Genomic DNA, 23947 nt, shown 5'->3' with positions numbered 1-23947 from the left:
CCAAGCCTCATCCCTGGCTATTCTTTCCCAAGAAACCTACGCAAAGGCCATACAGAAAATTCCATTATCTTAATCTTTTCCTATACTCTAAGCTTATTCATTTCATATGGCACTTGTCAAATGTCAGTGGCTGGGAAAGGTTTGAGTGAACATTTTTAATCAATCGCTATTTAGTAAATAAACCAACAATCTTTCAGTACAATCTATGGTATTCTACTGGTAATTGAGTCTCTAGAATTGAAAAAAAAATTTCCCTCAGCATCTTTCCCCTGTAAGACTATTATGATGATTAATTTTGTGTCAACTTGAGTGGGCTGCGAGATGCCCAGATAGCTGGTAAAATATTATTTCTGGGAATGTCTGTGAGGTTGTTTCCAGAAGAGGTTTGCATCTGAATCAGCACACTGAACAAAGAAGATCCACTTTCACTAACATAGGCAGGTATCATCCAATCCACTGAGGGCCAGGACAGAATAAAAAAGCAGAAGGACGAATTCCCTCCACCCACTCCTTGAGTTGAGCTACCCATCTTCTCTTGCCCTTAGACATTAGAGCTCCTGGTCTGTGAGTCTTCAGACTCAGGGACTTACACCAGTGCCCTAGTCCTGGGAATTCAGGCCTTTGGCATCAGACTGGAAGTTACACAATTGGTTCCCCTGGTTCTTAAGCCTTCACACTTGGGCTGAATTGTACCACCAGCCTCTGGGCCTCTAGCTTGAATATGGCATACTGTGGTGCTTCTCAGCCTCCATAATCACACATGCCAATTCCCATAATAAATCTCCTCATCACACACACACACACCCAGAAATAATGTTTACCACCTATCTGGGTATCCCTCAGCCCACTCAAGTTGGATACAAAATTAACTATAATAGTGGTCTACAGGGAAAAGCTATTGAGGGAAAATTCTTTTCAATCACTCTAGAGAATCAACTAGTAGTAGAATACGAACAGTGTTGGTTTATTTACTAATTAGAGATTGATGAAAAATGTTTGCTCATAAACCTTTCCCAGGTACTGACATTTGACAAGTGCCATATGAAATGAATAAACTTATAGTCTAGAAAAAAAAGGAAATTATTAGGACCATGAATTTTCTATATGGCTGTGGCATAGATTTATTTTATTATACAAACACACACACATAAACGTATATAGATGTTATTGGCTCTGAGTCTCTGGGAAATCTTAATGTAACTACAAAACTTTATTTGCCACTTGTTACCACTTTTGAAACACAATTTACTATTTATTTCCATTATTAAAAATAATAACTAATCACTAATAACATTTGAAAAGCAATGGAAAGAGAAAAGCAAAAAAAAACACTGAAGTTTTAAGACACTGGTATAGATGCATGTCCTTGTAATAATTTTATTACATTGAGATATCATACACATAAACACATTTTATGTACTACATTTTATATTCTAAATTTTCTTTTTTTCCGAATTCTTAAATAAAATAAATTTTCCTATTTTCCTGATGAAAAGTGAAAATGAAAGTAATTTTCTTCTCATTAAGTGTATATTTTCATACAATGTACGATATAAAAATGTATTCATTTTTTTCTTTTTTGAAGACAGGGTCTTGCTCTGTTGCCCAGTCTGGAGTGCAGTGACACAATCAGGGTTCGCCACAGCCTCAATCTCCCAGGCTCAAGCATCCTTCTGCCTCAGGCTCCCAAGTAGCTGAGACTGCAGGCACATGACACCATGCCCGGCTAATATTTTTATTTTTTGTAGTGATGGGGTCTTACTATGTTGCCCAAGCTAGTTTCAAACTCCTGAGTTCAAGCAATCCTCTTCCCTTGGCCTCCCAAAGCACTGGGATTATAGTTATGAGTCACAATGCCAGGCTTAAGAATGTATTCTTAAAATAGGTATGGTCTCATTTGTACAACTAAAACTTATCAAAATATATGCAATGGTATAATTTTATCATAGGAAGTATAATGTAGAGTATAACAACACAGGTTTCTTGCACTGGAATCCCAATTTATAGTTGCTGTGACCATCACAAGTTACCTAAACTCTCTATGCCTCAAGTTTCTAATCTATAGGTTGATAATCATAATAGCACTTACCTCATAAACTTATTGTGACACCTAGACGAGTTAATCCATAAATGGCTTATGACAATGTCTCGTGCATATTTTCATGTCAACGCATGACAGCTATTATTATCTTTCTAAAAATCTGAAGTTTAATGAACAAAATCCCATTAAACAAAGCAAAATATAAATTTTGTCTATTGAAAATATGTTACACAATGAGCACTACAAAAATCATAAAATATATATTTTAGTATCTTCTCTAGTACAGAAAAAAAAGTAGAAAGAAGAAAATAAGGGAACATGAGATCCTGACAAGAGATTTTCTCCACAGACATTCCTTTGGTGGAACAAAAATATGTGAGATGGTGAATGGAACAGATCTAAATAAGCATGGGACTAACAAAGTACAATGTATGAAAGATTTTACTTAGAAAAAACAATCACAAATTTACTATACAATCAATAAGACTAACCGAAGAGAAATGCAGTAAAACACTTTCAAAGAAAAATACTGTGGAGCTGAGAAGAAAATAAGCCAATTGACAAAGGTAGATTTGATGAGCTCATAAAATGAAAAGTAAATGCTGCTGGACAAAAGTGGTCCTTACTTTTGCTCTCAATGTTTCTAGTGTGCTATATAGAACAATTATTTTGCTTTTATTGAAAAATAACTATTGCAATTGGTATAAAACATAATTTATAGGAAAAATTCTTTTGTACTTCTGAATAATTAGTATATTTCTTAAGTAATAGAGGAAACTATTAATTCAGAGACATTCATGAAGGTGGATATCTTACACCTAATCATTTTAGACTTGATATCCACTTTTCTTTCTTTTTTTGAGACAGGGTCTTGCTCTGTCACAGAGGCTGGAGTGTAGTGGTGCCATCACAGCTCACTGCAGCCTCTACTTACTGGGCTCAAGTGATCCTCCCACATCAGCCTCCCACGTAGATGGAACTATGGGCATGTGCTACCACGCCTAGATAAGTTTTTTGCTTTTTGTAGAGACAGAGTCTTGCTGTGTTGTTCAGGCTGGTCTCGAACTCCTGGGCTCAAGAAATCATCTGCTTTAGCCTCCCAAAGTGCTGGGATTTACAGGTGTGAGCTGCCATGTCCAACCCTTTTCGATACCATTTTTGAAAATTCCATCCTACACTGCCAAATATAAATATATCCCAAGAAATTAAAATAAAGAAAATTAAATTGCAAAGAAAATATGGTTGCAGAATTCTTGTAATTTAATTTGGTAAATTCTTTATCTTTTTTACTAACATACCTTGAAATTGCTATTCACTTATTTTCTGTCTCAGTTATGCACTCAACTAGAAATTACCTTTACTTAACTACCTGTATTTTACTGAAATATTGTGCCCATCCTGCATGGACTATTTTGTGTCACTTATTTTATGAATATCACTATTGGATATGAATCTTTTGCACCAATAGACTCTTATTCAGGTATGACACAGAGACACAAAATGCAAAATTTTCCTTTCCTGTGACCATGGCAGAAACTACTAATCAATATTCTTGGGCAAAGTTGGTTCTCAAGATGCTTAAGCTCTGCTGTTGTCATAAAGCATTTTGGTTCTCTTCTGATACTTTTTGAAGACTCATCCATTTTTCATTCTTTCAGCAAACATAACCATGATACTCCATATAGACCAGATATTGTGTACAGTTGGGAAAACAAAGAATAAGAGAGGTCCTCAAGTGGCTCAACATCTCATAGTGAAAATGAGATGCGAGCGATCACTAAAATGCTAGCTGTTGAGTATGTCTACTTAAAAGAGAACACAGGAGAAACATCTCAGGCGGACTCTGTTGGTGTGGTTGGTGGTGAGGCAATGCTGAAGAGTGGATAGAGGTATAATTAAAGGCTTCCCGGATGGGCGTGGTGGCTTACACATGTAATCCCAGTACTGTGGGTGGGATTACAGAACTTGAGGTCAAGAGCTCGAGACGAGCCTGGCCAACATGGTGAAACCCCATCTCTACTAAAAATACAAAAATTAGTAGCTGAGTGTGGTAGTGTGGCACCTGTAATTCCAGCTGCTCAGGAGGCTGAGGCATGAGAATCAATTGAACCCAGGAGGCGGAAGTTATAGTGAGCGGAGATCATACCACACTGCACTCCAGCCAGGGTGATGAAGTGAGACTCCGTCAATCAATCCATTAATCAATAAAGGCTTCCCAAGGGGGAGGAATGTGAATTTTTTGTAGGCAAAGGAATCAGCTTATAAGATGTGAGAGAACACAGCCATTTTAGAGAAGTGTAACTTGTTCAGTATTACTGGACTATAGCTTTCAAGAGATGAAGTTGGGGAAGTAAGCAGGTAAATTGTGAAGAACCTTTCAAGTCATGTTTTAAAGCTGGGAAGGCTATAAGTAACCACTGAAGAATTTTAAGCAGTATTTGTGAGAGCCTCCAATTTAGGGAGTATCCAGTTTATAACTATCTTCATATAGTTTAAAGAGAAATAGTTATTTTATGTGGTTTCCTATGGCACCAACTAGAATGTTTTTGGAATGATCCAGAAACATGAACAAGTGATCTGCTGCTGAGATGCAGATTATATTTCTTCAAAAAAAACCTGGATCAAAAATTATGCCATTTTACTTTTAAAACAAATTTGAGTCAGAATCCATTATACATTATTCTCTGGTATAGAGCATAAGGGAGTAACTATAATACTCCTTAATAAAAATGAAAACAAGAGGATATCATAAAAAGACTTATTTCAAATAACATTTTGAGGCCAAGTGCGGTGGCTCATGCCCGTAATCCCAGCACTTTGGGAGGCTGAGGGAGGATGGCTTGAAGCCAGGAGTTTGAGATCAGCCTGGGCAACATTAGACTCCATCTTTACAAAAAATAAAATTTGCTAGACATGGTGTGGCATGTGCCTATAGTCCTAGCTACTCGAGAAGCTCACTTGAGTCCAGGAGTTTGAGGCTGTAGTAGGCTATGATCAGCCACTGCACTCCAGCCGGGGTGACAGCGAGATGCTGTCTTAAAAAAAAAAAAAAAAAAAAAAAAGTTTTCTTTCAAAAAGACAGAACAAGTAGTTGAGTGGGTGTTATGGGTTGATCTGTGTCCCCTCCAACACAACTCCATAAGTTGGAGTCCTAACCTCCAGTACCTCTAAATGAGACCTTACTTTGGAGATAGGTTATTTACAGAGGTAAACAGTTTAAAATGAAGTCATCTGGGTGGTCCCTAATCCAATACGACTGGTGTCTTTATAAAAAGGGGAAAATGTGGACACAGAGACAGACACACACACACAGGGAGAACACCTTGTGAAGACCGGGGTTACACTGCTGCAATTCAAGGACCTATCAGAAGCTTGAAGAGAGGCCTGGAACAGATCCTTCTCTACCGCCTTCAGTGGGAGAATGGCCCTGCTGACACCATGATCTCAGACTTACAGCTTCCAGTACTGTCAGACAAGAAATGTATGTTGTTTAAGCCACACAGTTTGTGGGACAGTAATTATTCACTTAAAATTGTCAACAGGTTCTTGGAAACTGTGACTTTAAGCAAATGACATATAATGAAAGCAATGTTTTTCTCATAACATCATAACTAAATGACATTATCTCAGAACCCATTGTAATTATTTCACTTAAAGTCCCAGTTTCCAAGAACTTTTCTATGATGTTAAGTGAGGACTTACTATATTTTGTTATGGCAGCCCTAGGAAACTAATACAAGTAGGGTTACAGGAAAAGTAACTTCTAAGAATTTATGGCAACTAAAAGCAATAACTTACCCTAGACTGGATCCCATATTGCAGTGTGAAAATGCTATAAATACTACATGATATATATCACTAACAAAAGCGATATATATGGAGAGTAAATTAGACAAAAGTATTGCATCAACATAAGTTTATGAAATGGATAACTGTGCTGCAGTTACATAAGAAAATATCCCTATTCTTAGGAGATACACACTGAAATATTCAGAGGTAAAAGACCATGAAGTATGTAACTTACCCTTAAGGGATTCAGTAAAAATATTGTGTGTATGTATAATTATGTGGGTGTGTGAGTATATATGCATATACTACAGACAGGATGAAAAAAGAGGAGAGAGAGGAGGAAGGGAGGGAGAGAGAAACTCACATAAAAAAGGGAGGGAAAAAGGTTAACAATAGTGAACCTGAGAAAAGTGTATAAGAATTCTGTGTGCTATTTTTTTTTGCAAGTTTTTGTAAGTTTGAAATTATTTGGAAATAAAATACAAAAAAAGAACTGATTTTAGATGAGATCAGGCACATTCAGGGTGGTATGGCTGTAGAAAAAAAAAAAAAAAAAACTTATTTTAAAACAACACCTAGGCGTATTGCTACAAAGTATTTTATTTTTAGTATGGTATAAGTATATGAACAAAAAAAGTGAAATGATAAAGTGAATGAATAACTGATTAAGAAAGAAAGAAGGGGGGAAGAAAAGAAACAAAAACTCAGAAACTGATTTAAGCTATAGAAATTCTAAGTGCCTTAGAAAATTTTGAGATATAAATTTCTCAAAATAAAAACCAGTACTGATAGTCATGTCATTTAATACAATAATAAATCAAATACAGAATTCCAGAGGAAATTTATCTCCCATTGTTTTTCAATATTTTTCCTGTCTTTTATTTTATGTCGGTCATTGTATATAATTATTGCATCATTGCCTAGTACCAAAGTATATAGATCATCAGATGTAAATATCTACTTTTCTTTAGAAAGTAGCTTAAAATTTATTTAAAGAATAACTGTTAGTGGAGAGGAAAAAAATGGCGGCGTCTATTTTCTCTTCTCACATCTTAAAAATATGACTCTTTATATCACCATCTTACACCTCCAACTATTAATTCTCCTATTTCGTCTCCTTCTGCCTCCCTGGGAGAGTTAGCGTCCTTGGCTTATATTTAAGTTACGAATAACTTCATCCAGGCAGTTGTTTCTGTGTGCTGGTGATTTCCCTGGAGGCATGATAAATTATTCCTAAAGTTTCTCTATTTTCTAATAATTCTAAAATACAGAAAAATACAGAATTATCCATCTACATATAAATAAAATTCTAAAATACAGAATTATCATTAAAATATAGAAAGGAATCAACCGGACCATAAAAAAATAAGCTGTTCTGGATAAGCATGTGGCAATCCTCTTCTTCCTTTTTCTTTTTTTTTGGGGTGGGTGGGAAGGTCACTCTGGTTAACATAATCAAGGAAATTTGCTAGTATATACAGAAGTCTTTGCTAAAAAATTTTTGTTTGAGATACACCAGTTACCGGCAAATCAAACAGACATAAATACCACAGTAAGCAGTCATTTGTCGGGTAACCCTGTGCAGAGTTGCATGAAAGCATCCAGAGGCAGAACAAAATCCACAGCAGAGCTGCTGCTTTTCAGATAGACTGCCACTGCAGGTGCCATGGCCCAGTGCCAGAAACACAGGCAGGGGAGGGGGTTATAGGCAGCTCCTGCACAGCACCACTGGGCAGAAGTTGCCTGTAATCAGAGCACTACTGAAAGCAATGGCGGTGGCAAGGCGAACTGGGTGAGCGAGCATTCCTCTATGAATTCAGTTTCTTCTTGTGAATTTCATATTGCGAGCCCATTAGCCTCACTTCTCTTCTCTAGTCATTATCATTAGCCCCTGGCAGAAATGAGGACTACCAGCTGTAACTGGCAGTACACTACTATGATAATTTACCAAAGATTAAAAATAAAAAATTAAATACTGGGCTTTCTAGCCATCTTTTAATTTTTTTATTATAAAAAGTATCCCTTTCTATCTTTCTTCTTCTTCTTCCTCTTCTCCTTCCCCTTCTTTTTTTTTTTAACTTCAAACCTCTAGTAACCTTGGACAAGCACTGAGTTACCAAAATGAGGTTTTGCTTATTTCTTTTCACGAAGTCAGTGCATAAAGGTATTTCAAGACCTTAAATAAAGAAATTATGGAATTAAGAAGTAGATTACAAAATATACACCTGTCTGGGCACAGTGGCTCACACCTGCAATCCCAGCACTTTGGGAGGCTGAAGCGGGCAGATCCTTTGAGGTCAGGAGTTTAAGGAGTTTGAGACCAGCTTGACCAACATGGTGAAACCCGGTCTCTAATAAAAATACAAAAAATTAGCCAGGTGTGGTGGTGAATGCCTGTAGTCCCAGCTACTTGGGAGGCTAAGGTAGGTGAATTGCTTGAACATGGAAGGCAGAGGTTGCAGTGAGCTGAGATTGTGTCACTGCACTCCAGCATGGGTGACAGAATGAGACTCTGTCTCAAAAAAAAACAAAAAAACAAAAACCAAAAAAACAAAAACAAAAACAACACAGCCAAATCAGAAGTATTTTGAACAAAGTGTCAAATACTTATAAGGTATAATTACTATTGATATCACGAGCAGCCACTGTGTCAAATTCATGCAGTTGCTTACACCATAGAAGATTCTGAACTCCAAAGGGCCTGGCATGGGTCTTTGCAATCTAATTATGGATATTACCGAATCTCACATGAAGAAATGTTTAATAAATAATCAATAAAGAGAAATAATTGAAAAACGGCTCTAAAATGAATTAGATCAGCACAATACCATCTCAAGTAATAATTGAGAAAGAATATACAGGGGTGTTTCCGAAATGTTTCAAAGAAGATAAGAGTTCTGAGAAGAGTGTTTGTAGGTTTTAGATTATTTTGCTTTTGAGGGCATAGTGATAACAAGGGTAACGTTGCACGCTTTAGGGTATCATTTGGCTAAAAAAGGGGTAGGGTAGGCTCATACTGCAATGATGAGAAGAGCATGTGGCAGACACTATGGTGAGTAAGAAAAGCATGTGGAGTAACTCAAGCTAGAAGCCTAACTATTACAGGTTCCCATATCAGGAAGAGGGAGAAATCTGGCATTTCGCTCCACACGTTCAGCTGTATCACTGAGGCTGAAGTCTATAGGGAAGAGTAACCATTATTAGACAATCTTTTTCAATTATATAGATGAGATACCCATGGGGAGGAATTTTCTACTATTCTTTCCAAAATTTAAAAATCATGAATATTCTTTAATGAAATACTAATGATGTGGTAGAAAATCACAGAAGTTACTCACCCCAGAATAAACAGAGAATTTAAATATTTTTCTACCATGGATGTAGCATATATTATAAATAATATCACTGTATTTTATTTGGTTTGTATCTAGCACAATAACATGTCACTAAACAAAATGCAATTTATTCTCATTTATCCAAAGTACAGAATTCAGGTGTTCAGAAAATCTAGAATACAGAGAAACTCAAAGCAACTGAAGTCCAAGAGGAAAACAAGCACGAAGCTCATGAACTTTAACGGCGGGAGGCATTGGGTCATTCCTCAAGCTTTTAAACCAGTCATATATGCATTAAATAACATAATCAATCACAACAAGATGGAAACCCTGACACTGAAGTGACATCTGATATAGAAGAGAAGAGAATTTTGAATGCTGACAGAAAAGCTAAAAGAAAGCAAAGGAATGTGCATTGTTTTAAGTGAGGAACAAAAAGCTCTATGCATCTCAGTAACTTCAAGGCATCATGGAAAGTGTTTGGAATATTCAACTGTTAGTATTCCAGAAAAGGCTATTTAAGTTCAGAAAGAATTCTCCATTTAAGAGGCAAAGAAATGTGTAATCCATTTCATAAAAAGATTTTTTTTTCTAGGGAAATGGTGAAAACCACTGGTATTTGAAAGTGTAAACCTCAATTCTATAGAACTTTTAATGTATGAAGATTTTTAATTCCATTCCTAGATGATGCTGAGTACCTGATGCACTCTTCTGATGTCATTTTGAAATGTTTCTATTAAAGTAAAGTAGTAAATAATAGGTATTTTTTCTCCTCTTAACTTCTTTAGGAGATAAAAGATCATATAATACAACATTTATAACACTACATAGTAGGCTTATATATAAACATAATATATATATGAATAATAGCACAAATTAGGGGTAAGGAATGGAGTTGAGTCGGAGCAAAGCTGCTATATTTTACTGGAATTAAGTTGGTATTAAGCTGAAGTAAATTGTGATAATTTAAAATGCAGACTGGGCACAGTGGCTCATGCCTATGATCCCTGCACTTTCAGAAGCCAAGACTGGAGGATTGCTTGAGGTCAGGAGTTCAAGACCAGCTTGGGCAACATAGTGAGACTTCATGTCTATAAAAAATAAAAAACTTAGCTGGGCGTAGTGGCACACGCTTGTATTCCCAGCTACTCAGGAGGCTGTGGTGAGAGGATCACTTGAGCCCAGGAGGTTGAGGCTGCAGTGAGCCATGATTGTACCACTACACTCTAGCCTGGGTGACAGAGTGAGATTCTGTCTCAAAAAATAAAATTTATATTGTAGTTTCTATAAATATGACTAAGAAAATAACTAAAACAAATACATAGTAAAAAAATTCAATGAAAATAGTAGACTAGAAATAATATTTAATATAAAAAAGATGACAAAGGAGGAACAGAAAAACAAAAAAGACCCAAGACTAAAGAAAATAATGAACGAAATGGTAGACATGAATCCAACTACTATAGAACTCTACAATAGATGAGGTTTCTTTACATGTGCTGATCTATTTCTGGATTATGCTATTGGATGCTTTCTGGATTATGCTATTATTATGCTATCAATAATAACATTAAATGTGAATAAACACTTCAAATGGCAGAGATTGTCAGTCTAGAAATGTAACATCATCCAACTATATGCTATCTACAAAAGACATTTTGAAAGTGTCCAAAATCCAAAATACAGGTTGAAAATAAAATCATGGAAAAGGTATACCATGCCAACAGTTACCATAAGAGAACTAAAGTGGCTTTAACAGTATCAGGCAAAACAGACTCAAAATTACTAAAACAGAGACAATTTATGACTAAAAGTTGGTTAATTTATCAGCAAGATATAACAATTATAAACATATATGCACTGTGATAGGCTGAAAAATGTACCTCTTACCCCGCAGGAAGATATCAGGTCCTACTTCCTGGAATCTCTAAAATGCTACATTATATGGGAAAAGGTTCTTTGCAATGTCATTAAATTGAGGATTTTTTTTTTTTTTTTGAGACAGAGTCTCACTCTGTTGCCCAGGCTGCAGTGCAGTGGCATAATTGCAGATAACTGCAACCTCCACCTCCCAGGTTCAAGCAATCCTCCTGCCTCAGCCTCCCGAGTAGCTGGAACTATAGGCACATGCCTGCATGCCTAGCTAATATTTTGTATTTTTAGTAGAGATGGGGTTTTGCCATGTTGGCCGGGCTGCTCTTGACCTCCTGACCTCAGGTGATCCACCTGCCTTGGCCTCCCAAAGTGCTGGGATTACAGGCATGAGCCACGGCACTTGGCCTAAATTGAGGATTTTGAGATGGGAAGATTATCCTGATTATGAGGGAGGACCCTAAATGCAATCACATGTATCTTTAGAAAATGGAGATAGGGAGAAATTTGGCTATAGACAGAAAAGAAGGCAATGTGAAGACATAGGCAGACATCCTCTGGAGGAAATGTGATACTGATTTAAGATTTCTGGACTCTAGAATTGTGAAAGAATAAATTTCTGCTGCTTAAGCCACCAAGTGTTTACAGTAATTTGCCACAGCAGCTATAGGAAACTAACATATGCATTTAACAACAGAGCCAAAATATACATGAAGCAAAAACTGATAGAATTGAAAACAGCATTTGGAGACTTCAATATCCCACTAGCAAAACAAAAACAAACAAAAACAAAACAAACAAAAAAAAAACTAAACAGAAAGTCAGCAGAGATATAGAATAGTTAAACACAAAAAACCAAGTTCATTAACTGACATCCACAGAACACTCAACAATAGCAGAATACCCATTCTTCTAAAGAGAACGTGAAGAATTCTCCCATGCTAGGTTGAAAACAAGCCTCAGTACATTTTAAGCAACTGAAATCATACACAGTATGCTCTCCAATCACAATGAAATCAAAAATAGAAAATACAGGAGAAAATTTGGAAAATCCAGATTTGGAAAATATAGAAGGGAATTTTGGAAAATATTTGGAAACCAAGCAATGCACTTCCAAACAATCCATAAGCCAAGAAAGAAACCACAGGGATATTAGAAAATTGCATAAGCTGAATGAAAACAAGGAAACAAAATATCAAAATTTATGAGACACAACAAAAACCACACATAAAGAGAAAATTATAATTGGAAAAGCTGATATTGGAAGAGAAGAACTCAAATAAAAGAACTAGTTTTCCAATTTAATAATCTAGTTAGAGTAAACTAAATCCAAATCAAGCAAAAGGAAAGAATGAATATTAGAGTGAAAACTCAATGAAAGAAACACCATCGAGGAAACCAGTGAAACAAAAAGTTGGCTCTTTGAAAAGACAACAAAATTGACAAACCTTTTTAGCAAGACTGAACCAGAAAAAAGAGAGTACCAACTACCAAAAATCAGTATAAGTGAGGTAACGTCATTACTAACCTTAGAGAAATTCAAATGATAAGTCATACTATGAACAACTTTATAAAAACAAAATTAGACAACTTAGATTAAATGGACAAATTCCAAGAAGGAAAGAAATTACTGACATAGATTCAAGAAAAAATTAAAAAATCTCGATAGACCTGTAAAAAGTAAAAAAAACTGATTTGGTAATTTAAAATCTTCTCACAAAGAAAAGGCCATGCCTAAATAGCGTCAGTGGTGAATTCCAGCAAACATTTAATGAAGAAATAATACGTAGCCTTCACAGTCTTTCAAAAATATAGAGGAAGAAGGAACACTGCCATGTCTCATTCTATGAGACTAGTATTACCCTGACAATAAAGTCAGATGAGGATATCACAAGAAAACTACAAACTAATATTCCTCATAAATATAGATTCAAAAATCCTCAGAAGTAGTAATTCCTCAAGAAAATACTAACAAAACAAAAATCCAGGACATATCAAAAGAACTTAAAACTTCTAAGTGTAATATATTCGTGAACGCAAGGTTGGTTTAACAACCAACCATCAATTTATGTAATATATCATATTTCACTTTTTTGTTTCTTGTTTGAAAATCTTTCCCTATTCCAACATCACATAGAAATTCTCCTGTATTATCCTGTTAAAGTTTATAGTTTAACCTTTATATATAAAGCTTTAATATACTTTCATTTTGTTTGTGGAATAAAATGAGGTTCTAATTAAATTTTTTTCCCCCATATATCTGCTATAGGTTGAATTGTGGCCACTTCCCCCAAATTTTTATGTTCAAGTATCAACCTAACAGCACCTCAGAAGGTGGCCTTATTTGAAAACTGGGTCATTACAGAAGTTTTTATTTAGGATAGGTCATACTGGAGTAGGATGAGTCCTTAATCTAATATGAATGGTACTCTTATTAAAAGGGAAAATTTGGACAGACAGACATTCATAGAGGGAGGATGATGTGAAGAGACACAAGGAGAAGACAGCCATATATAAGCCAATCAGAGGGCTAGAACAGGTCCTTCCCTTACAGCATTTAGGAGAAACCAACCCTGCTAAACCTTGATTTCAGACCTCTGGCCTCCGAACCTGTGAGACAATAGATTTCTGTTGTTTCCACCCAGATTACAGTACTTTGTTATGGAATCCCTAGGAAACTAATAAAATAACTATTTATCTCAGAATCCTAAATTGAAAAGTCCTTCCTGGGAGGGTGGAGGGTAGCATTAGGAGATATACCTAATGTAAATGATGAGTTAATGGGTGCAGCACACCAACATGGCACATGTATACATATGTAACAAACCTGCACGTTGTGCGTATGTACCCTAGAACTTAAAGTATAATAATAAAAAAAAAAAGAAAAAAAAGAAAAGTCCTTCCTTTCCCTACAGATCTGCAATACCAGCTCTATAATGGATGAGGTTTCTTTATATATCCTGGTCTATTTCTGGGTTCTCTGTTCACTTTTCTTTTTTTTTTTTTTTAGGCGGAGTCTCGCTCTGTCGCCCAGGCTGGAGTGCAGTGACGCAATCTCGGCTCACTGCAAGCTCCGCCTCCCGGGTTCACGCCATTCTCCTGCCTCAGCCTCCTGAGTAGCTGGGACCACAGGCGCCCGCCACCGCGCCCGGCTAATTTTTTGTACTTTTAATAAAGACGGGGTTTCACCGTGGTCTCGATCTCCTGACCTTGTGATTCGCCCGCCTGGGCCTCCCAAAGTGCTGGGATTACAGGCTTGAGCCACCGTGTTCACTTTTCTTATACTACTTCTCCTTCCTTAATTACTATAGCTTTATAATAATTTTTGATATCTGGTAAAGCAAGTCCCTCTGAAATCTGCTCTTGTTCTCCGAGAGGATTTTGGCCATAATGGTCCTTTGCTCTTTAAAATCAGTTTATCATCTTCCACCAAAACAAAGTAAACCTATTGATTGGATTTTATATTTTTATACTGACTTTATAAATAAATTTGGGGAGAATTATCAATCAATATGGTAATATTTTTTTTTTTCCTTTCATTTAGGTGTCCTTTTCTAACTAAAAATTTCACAGTAAATTACACATCATGGCTAAAAGCAAACCAAATAATAGTAATTTTAGACTCCTCATACCTATCTCCCTACATTCCCAGGGGATTTAAATCCAACCACTGCACTGGGAGTAAAGGGGATGAAGACATGAGAGGGAGATACCCTCAGCTAAGAATAATTATTCCCAACTGCAGCCACCATGGCTGTTTACATTCTTGGCCACATCATTATCAATATAGGAAATGAAAAGGAAACAAACAAACAAACAAAAATTGAAAAAATCACGTTAGCTTCTGTCATTTCAATTCTGAATTTTTTTTTTTTAAATGTTGTCTGGTCAGTGGTCTTAAGAAAAGTTTTTAAATGTCATTTCCCCACTCTTATTCAGTGGGGGGCATGAGATTCTGTCGCTATGCTGTCATCACTTGAGAAGTGTAAATTTTCCATTCAGAGAAAAAAGTTATACAAGATTGACCTGATTCATTCAGAGGTATAAGATCTATAAAGGTTTATGTTGAATAGATTTAAATTTTAGCAATGATAGAAACCAGTTTCGATTTTATTTCTTCATCAACCTTGTTTTTTCCTGTCAGGCAATACTATGAAAGGACAATATCTCTTTTAATTTGTCCACATATTCTCTGATGATAATGGAAAGCAGATAATATACTCATTGTATTTTTCTTTACCTTGTTAAGCGAGTACTATTTGTCTCACCATTATGAAATAGCAGGGGAGACAAAAGCTGTAGAACATACACAAAAGTAAATGTGATTTTAACTGGTAACCTTAGGACGATTCAACAAGAGAACACTTCCTTTGCTAGATTCATACCACCTCCAGGCCTTGAGAAGCCTTCTATTTCAACAAGTTATCAAAGAGAAGGTAATCTCCAAAAGAATAGGGATATTGTCTCTTACTCATTGAATGTAATAGTGCTGGTCCATAAGCAAGCACTCAATAAACACATGTTAAATGAATTAACTATTATAATTTGAATCAGTTATGTATATTATGTATCTTTTGGCTAAAACAAAATGTTCTACCTTTAAAGGCCAATTTTTAGTAACTTTGCCCAGAGTATGGTTTTTGTTGTCTCTTATTCAACATGAAACTTGAAGGTTTTAAGAGGCAGTATAATACACAGGTCCAAACATTGACATTATATCATAAGAGACAGATGATGGGCATTCTGAACTCATAAATTTTTCTATTATTTGAAAGTATGAAAGCCTGTTTCTCATTTATATTTCTGATGCAGTCTATGAAATAAATTATTTTCCTAGTTCAGGTAATAGTAGATAACAGGGACCAATCTCAGGGATATAATTAAGACTGCTATGGTTTTACCCTGATTCCAACTGTTCAGAACAAAATATAATTTACTTCTTTGAAAAACTAATGAAATTAAGGTGAATTTTCCTTTTAAAATATGTAGGATAGTATCTTGTGTTCATAAGCCCATCCACTTAGCCAATGTTCCAATCCTACATTTAGATCTTCATTACTTACAGAAAACTCTGAGGATAAAAGTCATTGGGTAAGACAGTAGTTACAGTCCTCTAATACAAACAGAGAATGTAGCATTACTGGTTCACTACCAAAATCATGCTCCTAAAAATATCCTATCCTCTTGAATTAACAACCAAATACTTAAAAAAGACATGCTGGGTATCTTAACATGAGTATGTCAGTTAATTAATTCTCTGATCCCCTGCTACCAACCGAGTATTGTACAATCTGTTATTATTCACTGTCCTATAGATCATCTGTTCTTGGTGCTGGCTTGTTCCAGGAAGAGGGACAGCTGCAACACTATATCCCTGTTCAACCTGAGGACCATCTGACTTTAATTGTAACACACAGCTTGATGTGGCTCTGACTATGAGAAGCCGAAGTATCGTCTGTAATAATCTGGAAAAGCAGAAACCTGCCAACAGAGGGCTGAAAACAGGGATTGTGCTGTCTGGCTGCCTGACGGGCTGCAGGAAATATGATTAATGAGTAAGGTATAATGATATCAGGAACCCGATTAGCACCACAAAAAGGTCACAGATCAAAGTAGTATGCATTTCATGANTTCTCCGAGAGGATTTTGGCCATAATGGTCCTTTGCTCTTTAAAATCAGTTTATCATCTTCCACCAAAACAAAGTAAACCTATTGATTGGATTTTATATTTTTATACTGACTTTATAAATAAATTTGGGGAGAATTATCAATCAATATGGTAATATTTTTTTTTTTCCTTTCATTTAGGTGTCCTTTTCTAACTAAAATTTCACAGTAAATTACACATCATGGCTAAAAGCAAACCAAATAATAGTAATTTTAGACTCCTCATACCTATCTCCCTACATTCCCAGGGGATTTAAATCCAACCACTGCACTGGGAGTAAAGGGGATGAAGACATGAGAGGGAGATACCCTCAGCTAAGAATAATTATTCCCAACTGCAGCCACCATGGCTGTTTACATTCTTGGCCACATCATTATCAATATAGGAAATGAAAAGGAAACAAACAAACAAACAAAATTGAAAAAATCACGTTAGCTTCTGTCATTTCAATTCTGAATTTTTTTTTTTAAATGTTGTCTGGTCAGTGGTCTTAAGAAAAGTTTTAAATGTCATTTCCCCACTCTTATTCAGTGGGGGGCATGAGATTCTGTCGCTATGCTGTCATCACTTGAGAAGTGTAAATTTTCCATTCAGAGAAAAAAGTTATACAAGATTGACCTGATTCATTCAGAGGTATAAGATCTATAAAGGTTTATGTTGAATAGATTTAAATTTTAGCAATGATAGAAACCAGTTTCGATTTTATTTCTTCATCAACCTTGTTTTTTCCTGTCAGGCAATACTATGAAAGGACAATATCTCTTTTAATTTGTCCACATATTCTCTGATGATAATGGAAAGCAGATAATATACTCATTGTATTTTCTTTACCTTGTTAAGCGAGTACTATTTGTCTCACCATTATGAAATAGCAGGGGAGACAAAAGCTGTAGAACATACACAAAAGTAAATGTGATTTTAACTGGTAACCTTAGGACGATTCAACAAGAGAACACTTCCTTTGCTAGATTCATACCACCTCCAGGCCTTGAGAAGCCTTCTATTTCAACAAGTTATCAAAGAGAAGGTAATCTCCAAAAGAATAGGGATATTGTCTCTTACTCATTGAATGTAATAGTGCTGGTCCATAAGCAAGCACTCAATAAACACATGTTAAATGAATTAACTATTATAATTTGAATCAGTTATGTATATTATGTATCTTTTGGCTAAAACAAAATGTTCTACCTTTAAAGGCCAATTTTAGTAACTTTGCCCAGAGTATGGTTTTGTTGTCTCTTATTCAACATGAAACTTGAAGGTTTTAAGAGGCAGTATAATACACAGGTCCAAACATTGACATTATATCATAAGAGACAGATGATGGGCATTCTGAACTCATAAATTTTCTATTATTTGAAAGTATGAAAGCCTGTTTCTCATTTATATTTCTGATGCAGTCTATGAAATAAATTATTTTCCTAGTTCAGGTAATAGTAGATAACAGGGACCAATCTCAGGGATATAATTAAGACTGCTATGGTTTTACCCTGATTCCAACTGTTCAGAACAAAATATAATTTACTTCTTTGAAAACTAATGAAATTAAGGTGAATTTTCCTTTTAAAATATGTAGGATAGTATCTTGTGTTCATAAGCCCATCCACTTAGCCAATGTTCCAATCCTACATTTAGATCTTCATTACTTACAGAAAACTCTGAGGATAAAAGTCATTGGGTAAGACAGTAGTTACAGTCCTCTAATACAAACAGAGAATGTAGCATTACTGGTTCACTACCAAAATCATGCTCCTAAAATATCCTATCCTCTTGAATTAACAACCAAATACTTAAAAAAGACATGCTGGGTATCTTAACATGAGTATGTCAGTTAATTAATTCTCTGATCCCCTGCTACCAACCGAGTATTGTACAATCTGTTATTATTCACTGTCCTATAGATCATCTGTTCTTGGTGCTGGCTTGTTCCAGGAAGAGGGACAGCTGCAACACTATATCCCTGTTCAACCTGAGGACCATCTGACTTTAATTGTAACACACAGCTTGATGTGGCTCTGACTATGAGAAGCCGAAGTATCGTCTGTAATAATCTGGAAAAGCAGAAACCTGCCAACAGAGGGCTGAAAACAGGGATTGTGCTGTCTGGCTGCCTGACGGGCTGCAGGAAATATGATTAATGAGTAAGGTATAATGATATCAGGAACCCGATTAGCACCACAAAAAGGTCACAGATCAAAGTAGTATGCATTTCATGAGCTGCAATCATTGCATAAAATCTGTGGACTTGAAGTGGTAAACCAAAAAGAGGAGGCGGATGAAACCCTTCTGTGACAATATGCTAACCAATACATAAGATACCATACTAACAATTTAGTCACTTGTAGAAAGTTAAAATTACAAAATGAATCAACATAGACTATATTGTAAGGAAACTTTGTTCATCAGAGGTATAAAATAAATATTTTTGAATGAATGAATGAGGTATTAAATTCTTTCATAAAGGCACATATATGTCAAATCAAGTATCTTTCCTAATTATGAATTAAAATGACCAGATATATACTCAACTCTACACTATGTTTGCATTTCAATTGCAGTGAATTTATATACAGTTCTGTTTAGGAATGTAAGCTAATTCAGAGTCTAAACAATGAAGACATCTATAAAACTCAAGCAGCAGGAATCACTGGGAAAAATATTAAGTAAACTTAATAATAATGTTATAACAAATGCACAGTTAATACTGCAAAACATTATTTGGTATATAACTTTACAGTCATGCTCAAGTTTAGAGCACGGGTAGCCAAAATCCAAATCTAGTTGTAAAGTTGTAAAGCAATTTAGTAAACCACAAATCTTCTTTTCTTTAGTGCCCTTGTAAACCTGTCCCAAATAGGCCTGGCTCTTCTGAGGTGAAGGCAGTAGAAGGGTAGAGATGGGAGGTACTGTCAGGAGAGTGGCTTGCCTTAACTTATATAATTAAATTTTTTAATTGTCAAAATATTGGTGAAAAACTTAATATATAACTTATTCAAATCTTTCTGCCTTTTAGAGCTCCTTTAAAGTGAAGTAAACATACTAACAAACTTCTTTATATTATTAATAATACTAACTATGGTAATGGTTAACAGAAAACTGGTTGCCTTGAGACTTAAAATTTCAAGTCATATTTGAGAAAAGTGTGTCAATAAAAAAATGATCAGAACATGATTTTTAAAACGTATGATTCAGTTCCCAACCACCAATAATGAAGCTATTTTGTACCTTTTATATATTGTAATATTTCATATCTAATATTCTAGTTAAAAGCATTTTTAAAACTGGTGATTCAAAAGACACCACCTAAAAACGATTTAGAAAAAGGCTAGTTACAAAATATTTTCAAAATATATGTTGGGATAAAATCGACCTTTTATGGAAAATATAAAAGATCTCTTACAATTCAATACTCAAAAAGACAACCAATTTTTAAACAGCCCAAAATATTTCAATGATACTTTGCCCAAAAGACATCTATTGCGAGTAGCAAATATCCTGTGAAAAGATGGTTTAACATTTTCATCTTAGGGTAATGTGAATTAAAATAACACTGACCTACCTACTAAGAATGGGCAAAATAAATAAGACTGACAATACAAGTCTTGGTAAGCTATGAAAAACTGAAACTTCATACATTGTGGGAATACAAAACGGTAAGCATTTTTGATTACATGGATCCCAGGATTCCTAGAATCAACCCAAGAGAAATGAAAACAGATGTGTCTACACTAACACTTAACTGCAAATATTTATACAGCCCAAACCTCCGCGGAAAACAAAGACTTTCATTAACCTAGCAAAGAGATTTGTAAAATGTGATACATCTATAAAATGGAATACTATGCATGCAAACAAAGAAATTAACTACTGATACCACGCTGCACAACATGAGACTCAAGTCAAAAAAACATCATGTCGCTATCTGAAACCAAGGAGCAAGGCATACAAAAGACTCACATAACTTGTATGATTCCATTATATTAAATTTTAGACAAAAGCAACCAACTACACTAAAACGGCACGATGCAGCTGATTGCCATGGGGAGCCAGCACCGTGGAAGCAGATGCTTGACTATAAACCAGGCCCAGGAACACTTCTCTGGTAACTCATCGTGACGTGGTTTCAACAGCTGGATTGTAGTGGCAATTACAGCAACTGTAGACATTTACTAAACTCCTTGAATTGGGCATACTTTTAAAGGTTGAATTGTTATGATTACTATAGATTGTCTCAATGAAATCTGTTTTTAAAAGAAAATCACTGAAAGAAAGAAGTTTGTAGTAGCGATGGTGACCTTCTATCCACTTCTGTGTGTCCCTGGAGAAAAAAAAACAATCTTGGATGGACCCTAAGACAGCCCGCCGCGATTTCAAGGTTGACATTTCCCTCAGTATCTCTTTCAGAGAAGGCTTAGTCTGGCATCTCTCAGCTTTAATGCACAGAAACTTTGTGCAGGAATCTTTAAAAATTCTTCGGGTAAGAAGTAAGCATGGCAACATGTTCCGATGCAACGCACTCGTGATAGCAATATATTGCTTTTACTATTTTCTGAGTGCTACTATAAGCCAGAGAATAATTCTACAGGCATTTTACATAGCATCAATGTACAATTGTTTACCATAATTTTCAAAATTACAGGAATGAAGAAACCAAGGGCTTCGGAATGGTTACAACTGCTCAAGATGCCCACAATCAGCCAATGGTGATTGACAATCGAACAAAAGCAAAACGGATTGGAAAATCTGGTCGGATTCCAAAGGCTTACATATTCTTATCCGCCTTCCCCCTGCATCGTTTCCAAGTTATATAGAATGCAAAAATTTCAATAATAATGAGATTGCAATAGGATACTGGAAGATAGGATTAATTGTTGGTATGAAAAGGAAAGGAACGCCACATGAAAAAAAAATGCAATAATTTTCGTTTTTTTTTTTTTTTTTGAGATGGAGTCTCGCTCTGTCGCCCTGGCTTGAGTGCAGTGGCCGGATCTCAGCTCACTGCAAGCTCTGCCTCCCGGGTTTTATGCCATTCTCCTGCCTCAGCCTCCCGAGTAGCTGGGACTACAGGCGCCCGCCACCTCGCCCGGCTAGTTTTTTGTATTTTTTAGTAGAGACGGGGTTTCACCGTGTTAGCCAGGATGATCTCGATCTCCTGACCTCGTGATCCACCCGTCTCGGCCTCCCAAAGTGCAAGGATTACAGGCTTGAGCCACCGCACCCGGCCAATTTTCCTTTTTTATGTGTGAAGTAAAAACACAATGCAACTGAGATTTCACTTTTAATGTAGAGTACGGTAAACATTCTACTTTTATTTTTAAAATTTATTTATTTATTTATTTTTTCGAGACGGAGTTTCACTGTGTTGCCCAGGCTGGAGTACAATGGAGTGATCTCGGCTCACTGCAACCTCTGCCTCCCAGGTTCAAGCAATTCTCCTGCCTCAGCCTCCCAGGTAGCTGGGATTACAGGCACCCACCACCATGCCCGGCTAATTTTGTATTTTAATAGAGACAGGGTTTCACCATGTTGGGCAGGCTGGTCTTGAACTCCTGACCTCAGGTAATCCACCCGCCTCGGCCTCCCAAAGTGCTGGGATTACAGGTGTGAGCCACCGCATGGGGCCAAGATTCTATTTTTAAATACTAAGAATAAAGCTCCCTGATTCCAAACTTCTGTGAAACTTAAAAGGCAAAAGAAAAGTCATATTTATGTCTCAAAAACAATACTGAACCCAGATATGAAGAACTCTAAAGAGTCCACTAAAGAGTTGTTTGTAAGTACAAATTTAACATGCTTTTAAGTTTTAATGTTTTCATATTCTCAATATTACATGAAGATTTCCTTCAAACGACAGATACCGGACATAATTTGAACATCTTGTTTTTATTATGAAAATGTGCAATGGCCTTCTAACCTGAAACACAAAATTATGTTCCTTTCCTGGAAGAAGAAGCTCAAATTTGGAAAAACTTATAATTCCAATTTCACTTTTAACTTTCGCTTATTTTGAATTATCATGTATATATGAACGTAACTTAAATTCTGCATAAAAGAAACTATTATTTTATATATCAATTCAATAACATTTCATAAAGTACACATAAGGATTCTTGAGCTATTATGTCACTTTCAGTTAGTCCTGTCACCTACAGCTTTGTCCAGAAGAGCAAGGGTTAATGATTATACACCAACACATGAAAGATGCTTTGAGCAAAAGCTCATGACAGACAGAGTAGATGATTACTATCTTACCAATCTGTTTATGTGAACAAATTCTTCTGAGGTTTTGGCCCAAGGAGGAAGTTCAACATCAGACACTACTGTCCCATCATCCATCACTCCAAGATTATAATTATTGAAGTTGACAAACATCTCAGGGAGATAATAAAATTCAGGGATCAACTCCTATATAAAAATAAAAGACAATGTGATGTTATAAACTGTAGGATACTGACTAGATATTCAAAAAAAGGACCTGATCATTTTCTATTGTTCAGAACAACAAAATAAACACAGGGAAATTTTTTTCTTTGCGTATCACAGCCCTGTCACAGTTTCTCATAAGGTAGATAGATCCTGTCCAACCCAATTTAAATTACATCTTACTGGTACGAATACCTTTCACAGGCTTTCCTTCATGACAGGTCTCAAAACCTCAAAACTCTTAAATACAAACATTTTAGCAATAACTGAGGTTTGACAAGCTATAAACATAAATTACCATGCTGTAACAATAATGACAACCTAACTAGATTTTTTATGAGGTATATGGAATTTTTGCCAGAAAAACCCAAAATCTTAATAAGCATTAAAATGCTACGCCTTGGTCTCTTCATCAACCAGGAAGACAATTTATTCCAGTTTAGCCATGGTTTGTCAGTACATTTTCCTCACATTTCAAAACAGTCAAGTTTAGATACTAACTCTGATAAAAGATGAAAATTTAAAATTAGTCTAGAAAATGACTTGCATGAGAAACTGAGTAAATTCAATATGTAACTTTAATAATGACATTTAATAAGCAGAAAAATGCAGCTGTTTAGCCTTTTGTGTGTAATAAACCCCATATAGAACTATTTCAGAGGCTCTGTAGATCAGACTTGAAATCCAGTCTTGACATGGGTCAGTGGTTCAGTGGTCTTTCAGATACCCCCTCAGGGCCAGCTATGGCAGGCCCGGCTTTCCAAACAGTTGAGTAAAATAGGGAGGTCATCAGATTTTGGACAAGGTCAGTATGAACT

At 35.8% G+C, this 23947-nt stretch overlaps 1 protein-coding gene across 2 annotated transcripts in view; it reads right to left on the bottom strand.

Moving 5' to 3' along the window:
• The window catches only part of LOC108522453 (lipopolysaccharide-responsive and beige-like anchor protein), a 157880-nt gene extending 134752 nt beyond the window's left edge, over window positions 1-23128 (bottom strand). The window contains exon 1 of one of the 2 annotated variants that reach the window (XM_017862664.1): window positions 22959-23128. In XM_017862664.1, the coding sequence (XP_017718153.1) occupies window positions 22959-23078 (120 nt within the window). In that variant the 5' untranslated portion in view covers window positions 23079-23128. The remainder of the gene's footprint in view (window positions 1-22958) is intronic. The other variant, XM_017862663.1, reaches the window with a different exon arrangement.
• Window positions 23129-23947: the final 819 nt, after the last annotated feature.

Source organism: Rhinopithecus bieti, unplaced genomic scaffold (genome assembly GCF_001698545.2).
Source record: "Rhinopithecus bieti isolate Rb0 unplaced genomic scaffold, ASM169854v2 scaffold_64281, whole genome shotgun sequence".
NCBI lineage: Eukaryota > Metazoa > Chordata > Mammalia > Primates > Cercopithecidae > Rhinopithecus > Rhinopithecus bieti.
This window is presented reverse-complemented; position numbering and strand designations above follow the sequence as displayed.